Here is a 7,998-nt window from a genome sequence, read left to right on the forward strand (position 1 = left end):
AAAAAGGAAAAGGCCCTGTCGGGAGTCTGTGCCAAAATGTAGCCAGAATCCCTGTGGCCCTATGTGGGCCACAGGGATTGTGTGTATATCAGGACTCTTAACCCAGCAGGCGTGCAGACACTAATACATAAATGCATGGCAGCTCTACTCTTAACCAAACATTTATACGTCCCTCCTGGCCACTCTGTGTACATTTCTGATTGCGAATGACTGAAATGTTTTGCTCCTAGTAAGCTTCAATGACATTATTGAAACGATGGTTTTGATTTATGCATACTGTATACACACATCCCTATGTGTGTATTTATGCCAGTAAGAGTAACTGTTGTAGGGAACAAGCTAAAGCATCATGTGCTGTTTAACCATTAACATCTTTCTGTACAAAGGAGAGCTCAACCACACTTGATAATAAGATGGTGTACAGTGCTGCAAGGGAAATAGGAAACCAAAATACAACAGACAGCACTTTTTTCCTCTTTCATTATATACTTAACAGCAAACAGTGTACAATGGATTACACCACCTGTATGGAGGAATTGTGATAACAGTGATGAAAACACAACTAAACATCTGTCTCTCACAAAGCACTTCAAAGTACATGGGTCCAACATGTCAGTTCATGTTGGCGAATGCTCCTGGTGTGATTGATCCTCCCTCCGCCCCGACAGGTCGTGTCTTTGCATGCCACCGCAGCCACGCAGCAGGGAAGAGCTGGACCACTGTCTGAGCAAAAGAAAAAGTGTGACGAGGGTTTACACGGTGTCTGAGCAAGGAGAGAATGTGGACTAAAGTGGGCTGATCTGCTCTAAATGCAGCAAGACTGGTGTCATGATCTCTGTGTGCTGAGCTGTCTGTCCTGAGGAGGATGTAGAGCTTTTGATGAAGGGAATGGAAATGAAAGTGTGGCTGGAGTTTAAAGCTTAGCTGTGTAATAAAGTCTCAAATTCCAGGTATAAGTTACTTTTATTTTATTTGTCTGTGCATTAAAAACAGTCAGCCAGTTAATCAGTTTGATAATGATAGCATCTCCCAGTCCTGGGATATTTAAAATTTGGGTTTTTTTTACATTTAAATCACCATATGTGACTTTTAGTCTAAAACCAGTGTCTTCTTGACATTAAGTTTGTTATGGAAGGGTTCAGAGAACCTACTTAGCCCATAGAGCAGCATATAATCCTGTGTGTTTTGCATGACAACAGCACTGTGTCTGTCTGTAGACATCCTTAATACAAGGTCTTCTGCCATTTGCTTATTGCTGCAAAAATGTGCTGCTGTAGTTGAGAGCTGGTTTGACCCGCTCCAGTTAAAGTCAATGGGATTTCCTTCCACCACTTCGACCTCTGGTGCTACCAGGTGATTGTGCGTCATTTAGAACTGCTGGCGGCCCATGTCAACACTGCTCATGATTGGCTGCTAGGGTTTACTCAGCCAAGCTTTATAATGGGGCTCAAAGAGGAAGAAAAACAGTGGAGGAGGAGGAAGAATGTATACATGCTGTCATCTCATGCTTGGACATACAGGACAAAGGCACTGACTGTATCCCGAAATAATTCCCAATTTGTCACAGCCAGGTGTGAAATACACACAGTGTTCAGATCATATATAGCATGGAGTAGAAATAGACACATTGCCAACATGCTTAATTTTCCAGAACTTCTCGCCACTGTGGAACCATTTCTGCCTCTTCCTACAAACCAGATCTTCTTGTAGTTTTCAGCTTGTTCATATTGGAACTAATGATGGGTTTTCATCAGCAACAGTTACAGTATTGTTCAAAATAATAGCAGTACAATGTGACTAACCAGAATAATCCAGGTTTTTAGTATATCTTTTATTGCTACATGGCAAACAAGTTACCAGTAGGTGCAGTAGATTCTCAGAAAGCAAACAAGACCCAGCATTCATGATATGCACGCTCTTAAGGCTGTGCAACTGGGCAATTAGTTGAAAGGGGTGTGTTCAAAAAAATAGCAGTGTCTGCCGTTGACTGTACAAACACAAAACTATGTTGTACAAACGTTTTTGTTTCTAGGATTTAGCAATCCTGTGAATCACTAAACTAATATTTAGTTGTATGACCACAGTTTTTTATAACTGCTTCACATCTGTGTGGCATGGAGTCAACCAACTTGTGGCACCTTTCAGCTGTTATTACACTCCATGATTCTTTAACAACATTCCACAATTCATTTACATTTCTTGGTTTTGCTTCAGAAACAGCATTTTTGATATCACCCCACAAGTTCTCGATTGGATTAAGGTCCGGGGATTGGGCTGGCCACTCCATAACATTAATTTTGTTGGTTTGGAACCAACACTTTGCTCGTTTACTAGTGTGTTTGGGGTCATTGTCTTGTTGAAACAACCATTTCAAGGGCATGTCCTCTTCAGCATAAGGCAACATGACCTCTTCAAGTATTTTGACATATGCAAACTGATCCATGATCCCTGGTATGCGATAAATAGGCCCAACACCATAGTAGGAGAAACATGCCCATATCATGATGCTTGCACCACCATGCTTCACTGTCTTCACTGTGTACTGTGGCTTGAATTCAGAGTTTGGGGGTCATCTCACAAACTGTCTGTGGCCCTTGGACCCAAAAAGAACAATTTTACTCTCATCAGTCCACAAAATGTTCCTCCATTTCTCTTTAGGCCAGTTGATGTGTTCTTTGGCAAATTGTAACCTCTTCTGCACATGCCTTTTTTTTCTGAAGAGGACATGCCCTTGAAATGGTTGTTTCAACAAGACAATGACCCCAAACACACTAGTAAACGAGCAAAGTCTTGGTTCCAAACCAACAAAATTAATGTTATGGAGTGGCCAGCCCAATCCCCGGACCTTAATCCAATCGAGGACTTGTGGGGTGATATCAAAAATGCTGTTTCTGAAGCAAAACCAAGAAATGTAAATGAATTGTGGAATGTTGTTAAAGAATCATGGCGTGGAATAACAGCTGAAAGGTGCCACAAGTTGGTTGACTCCATGCCACACAGATGTGAAGCAGTTATAAAAAACTGTGGTCATACAACTAAATATTAGTTTAGTGATTCACAGGATTGCTAAATCCTAGAAACAAAAACATTTGTACAACATAGTTTTGTGTTTGTACAGTCAACGGCAGACACTGCTATTTTTTTTAACACACCCCTTTCAACTAATTGCCCAGTTGCACAGCCTTAAGAGCGTGCATATCATGAATGCTGGGTCTTGTTTGCTTTCTGAGAATCTACTGCACCTACTGGTAACTTGTTTGCCATGTAGCAATAAAAAATATACTAAAAACCTGGATTATTCTGGTTAGTCACATTGTACTGCTATTATTTTGAACAATACTGTACATAGTTTGAAAAAAGTCAGATAGGGCAAAACACACAAGCAGCGTGACCTGCTGACATGTAGTACACTCGATTACCGTAGGCAGTTTTACTGGTAAGAACTTTTTATTTGCCATACCTGTTGTTATAGTATGTGCACATGAGTTTCCTTTGTATGAGGGGTTATTAGAGATACTACAAATGTGCTCACCTCTGTTTCTACTTCACAAGATAATCTGGCTACACTGCTGACCAAGTTGCTGTCTGATAGCTTATGTTTCTTGCCCTGTAAAATTTCATTAATGTTATAACCATTCATAGCAAATTACAAAAATAAAACCCAAGTAGTCATAAACTAAGCTCTGGAGTTCACCCTTTTTGTGATACTCATAACATGTACTGTATGTTTTAGTAGGAAATGAAAATCATAATCAGTGTGCTAGATCCACCATGCCATTATAGCATGATCTTACATTTCCAGTTTCCTGCAACAGATGGGTCGACATAAACTTTGTGACGCATCAGCCTTTGAGTTGGACTCATTCTAATTATTTTGACAGGTCAGTTTACACAGCTGCTAGACGTTTACAGAGTGAGTGATTGGCCAAATGTCTCACATCGATTAGGTCTGAAATGCAAATGACAAAGCTGAATATGTCAGTCTAAACATATAGTCTAAACCCATGTATTTGAATGCTGTTTACATATCATAGCATTTCATGCCTGTGCCAATTGAATATGAATGTTGCCGGTGAGCACGTTGCACTAGAATATTGTTTTGACTACTGCTTGTGCCAATTACTATAATTATGTTTAACACAGAATGTCAAATTGCTCTATATTTGGCAATGATTTTTCTTGGGGTGCAGTTGGCTCATGCTCAGTTGCTCCTGGAACATGCCTGTACATAAGTGGCCTGAAACTTAACCCCTTCCAGGGCTGATGCTCAGCCATAACACAGACTGGAGGAATGCCAGGCTGATCCTGTTTAGCAAAACAATATCTGCAGTGAGAAGTTCCAGAGGCTTTTTGTCTTTTTACATTTTTTTTCTCAAGGTAGAGTACTGGCATAAACAAACAGTATGTGGTAATAGGAAGAGAGGCATTGTGTAACTGGAACATGAGTATATTAGTCAGCCTCACACACTTTCTCACACACATACAGTCTCAGGTGCTTATGAGTGGTCACAACACCTGCACTTGAATGAATGCATGTACTCACTTCTCCACCCAAATTTATGAATGCACAACATTTCACGTAAGCTCAGACAAACTAGTGCAAACACACATTAATACAGTCACACACCCAAACACACCTCCTTGCTTCAAGCCTCGTCACTTTGCTTGACTTCCTTCAGGATTTTTCACAGCTGCACTGAGAGTTTCACAATCAGCGTCACTGGGGTTGACTTTACCTACTTCAGTCTGGCCCCATTAGAGGGAACATGGTGGGGGAATGTCTTCTACCTAACAACAGCTAGCTTGTACCTCAGCGCATTCTAGTCCAGACGGGCGTTTTATCCATCAGCCATACATCCCCAGCTGTCTCTTAATCACCACGGGTTTTTCCCGACAGGTAAGCCGCACAGAAACAAGGATGTCTTGTCAAAGGCAGCGAGAAGATGTTAGTCATGAGTTATTTTGGGGGTCGGTGGTGCTGCCAAGGGGCTTATTTGTCTGAGATGTGAAAAATGTGCACGTGACTGTGATTACCTGTGGCTGTTTGCTGTGTGCACTTCTTTATTAGGTCCCATGGCCCCATATTTAGTGGGTTTGAGTCTGTGTGATGTCTGCTTGTGAACACAGACAATGTCAAGACCAGTACACCTCAGGTTTCCTCTATGTCCTGATTTTATTTTGGGATATAATTATGTGATACTGTTTTAGGTAGGAAACAATATAGCAGTAGTTTGTGATGGATTTTTGTACTGGTTCTGGTGTTTTTTTGGAATTGCTATATGAGCAGCGCTCATCCTACTGTATCTTAAATATTTGCTAATTAATGCATTAATTAGATTAATTCCAATAATGAATATACTGTACATTTGTGGGGGGATAATTGGAAGACATCAGGCAGCTCATGTGCCTCTTGTGTCAGTACTCTGAATGGACTGAAGAGTAGTGCATGAAATGATCTTTGGTCTCAAACCAGCAGGTTATGAAGAACACATGTTGCACTGCCAGAGGAGGCGCTTCTTCCTCAACTCTTCTGGATAGAAACACTTTCAGAATTACAACCTTTTAACAAACTGCTTGCTGTATTTTTCTCCTGTCTGGCTGTCAGCTGCAGTCTGAATTGTCCTGAAGCAATGTTTCACTTGTGTTTCAGTTGTTGTGATACCTCAGGAGGGGCCATAAAACTGGATTCTTTATTATCCGTGCTACTGTGCCAAGATTTATCCCATTAAAGTCTGGAATGCCCTCATGTGGGAAATAGATTGGACTTGCACAGTCCATTTCTTTGTTTAGCCCAGTTCACGTGTGTGTTTGTGTGTACGTGTGAATATGGGAGTGTAAGACTGTGTAGTCACATGTAAGGTCTGCTGTGAGGATGCCCTTCTTTTTGTTTCCCCTGAGCTATTTTTGTCTGGGCAGAACTGCAAGCTCTCTGTTTTATGTGGTTAGCGGACGTCATCGTCTCGTGTGTGTGTGTGTGTGTGTGTTTGTTGATTTGGTGGCAGGCCTGTCTGGTTTTTGCTGTAAACAAAATACAGATTTCAGGTAGGTTATTATTATCCAAGAGGCTAATGTGTGTTTCAGTGGAGAGTTTGTGTGTCACATGATTAGTTTAAAAGTAAATTCTGAGCCCTTTTCTCCTTTCAAATTAAACCTTTGGGGAAAAACACTGGTTAGATTTTGATTTGGTGCAACTATGGGTCATTTAAACATGGTGTAAATGCCAGTGAAATGCAAAAATATCAGTGTCAGGCTGATTGTCATTCACTGAACAATGATCACTCATTGATTCACTCTTCTTGTCTCTCTTCTTCCTCCCCTTCCTCTCTCACCTCTGTTTAGGGAAAAGCTGGCCGTGGCTCGCCTGCAGAGGGAAGTTGCACGGAGCAAGAGCGAAGGAACAATGGTAAAGTACAGTGGAGCAGCTCACCTATGTAATCAGCACAAAACCAAAAAAGCCAGTGTTTTCACTTCACACACATATACACACAGTATGCCAAGATGATGCATCTGCCAGAGTCGGTCTTCAGCATCTCAGAGCTTCATCTGATGATCTTCAGTCAGCATGCAGAGGCATGCATTTCCTTTAGCAGTGATTCAGTGGAAAAATAACAAAAGTAGCTGTACAAGAACTAGGCATTAATCAACTACAGTTTAAAATTTGCAAACTAATCACTTAAAATCAGGATATATGTGTTTAGGAATAAGTAAAACTACAAAGAGTTCAACTGTTGAGCACCATTTTTCTGTATTTGTCAGTTGTCAGTGCTCTGACACATTTTGGTTTTCAAACAGCACTGAGACTCAATGCCCAGTTCAGCCGTCTTGCAGGAGCAACAGGCTTTAAGGTGTGACATTACAGGTCTGCAGCAGTGTTTCTGCTGTCTGAATTCAGTTTTACTGGAAATTGCTGATGTTGTGCTTTCACTGCTTTGTTATGAGAACTTGTGAAAGCAGGTAAAAGAATTCAGGAAGTGCATATCCTTCTCTCAGCCTCTATATGTGTCTGTGTGAACGCGTGCATGCAGTAAGGGAAATCAGAATGTTAAAAGCTGAAGCGTGATGAAGCAACTGATTGCAGCCTCTGACCAGAGACTTTAACTACAGGCCCAGCTGTTCCACTGCACCCCAGTGACGCCTCTGGTTCTCTTTATGGCAGCAGGCCTAAAGCAACAGCACATAGGGGCTGATACACTCTGATATTTTTGCACTTTTGTGAGTGCTTCTTTATTGATCCCTGAAGAAGGAATGCTTGTTTCTTCTTTTCGCCTCTCCCCACAGTCAAGGAGGTCAAAGTATGGGGTCACATAGAGAACAGTGCCCCTGGAGCTGGGCAGGGAGTCAGTGTTGCTGAAGGGCACACAGCAGATTCTTGCTGTCAGACACAGCGGTTGTACTAAAGGCATGTTGAAATGCATGTTTGTGTTTGTGTATGGGTTGACAGAGATGGTCCTTCTTGTGGAGCATGAGTTTGATTTACATCAGTGTTTCATAAATGTAGCCAGCTAAAATGTGAATATACAGTACAGTGGATTATTTTAAAAGGAGATGAGTGCAGATGGGGATGAACCTCAGACTGAACCACACCAAACAGGTTAGATGTGAACGCTCCCTAATACTTCTCGTTTGTACCTATGTATACACAGTGTAACTCAGTTTGTGTTCACACCTCAAGGCCACTCCTCCATGTGCCAGCACCTCCTCCTGTAACACTAACCTTGTATTCTCTGACCTCAGCATAGCCCAAAGAAAAATGGCATTCGCCACGCTCAGAAACTCTGAGGTCCCAGCTTACACACTCACACAAGTGGATGACATGCTAATTATTACTTTAGAGGGGTGTATGAATTGCTGTGCATGCACAGGGTAGCAAGAGAGAAGGATGAGTTATCTGTGCCAGACAGGAGGGTGAGGGGGGATGGAGAAAGAAAGAAAGGAGGGGGATATCAATAAGCTCCATTTGAAATTGGGATTATCTCCTCTGGAGCCCCCTTGCACTCT

At 41.7% G+C, this 7,998-nt stretch overlaps 1 protein-coding gene across 4 annotated transcripts in view; it reads left to right on the plus strand.

Moving 5' to 3' along the window:
- Positions 1 to 7,998, plus strand: part of LOC109960527 (nck-associated protein 5-like) — a 134,189-nt gene that overhangs the window by 62,933 nt on the left and 63,258 nt on the right. For all 4 annotated transcript variants that reach the window (XM_020600684.1, XM_020600686.1, XM_020600688.1 and 1 more), the window contains one exon: positions 6,340 to 6,403. In XM_020600684.1, coding sequence (XP_020456340.1) covers positions 6,340 to 6,403 — 64 coding nt within the window. The remainder of the gene's footprint in view (positions 1 to 6,339; positions 6,404 to 7,998) is intronic.

This window comes from Monopterus albus, unplaced genomic scaffold, assembly GCF_001952655.1.
Source record: "Monopterus albus unplaced genomic scaffold, M_albus_1.0 scaffold48.1, whole genome shotgun sequence".
NCBI lineage: Eukaryota > Metazoa > Chordata > Actinopteri > Synbranchiformes > Synbranchidae > Monopterus > Monopterus albus.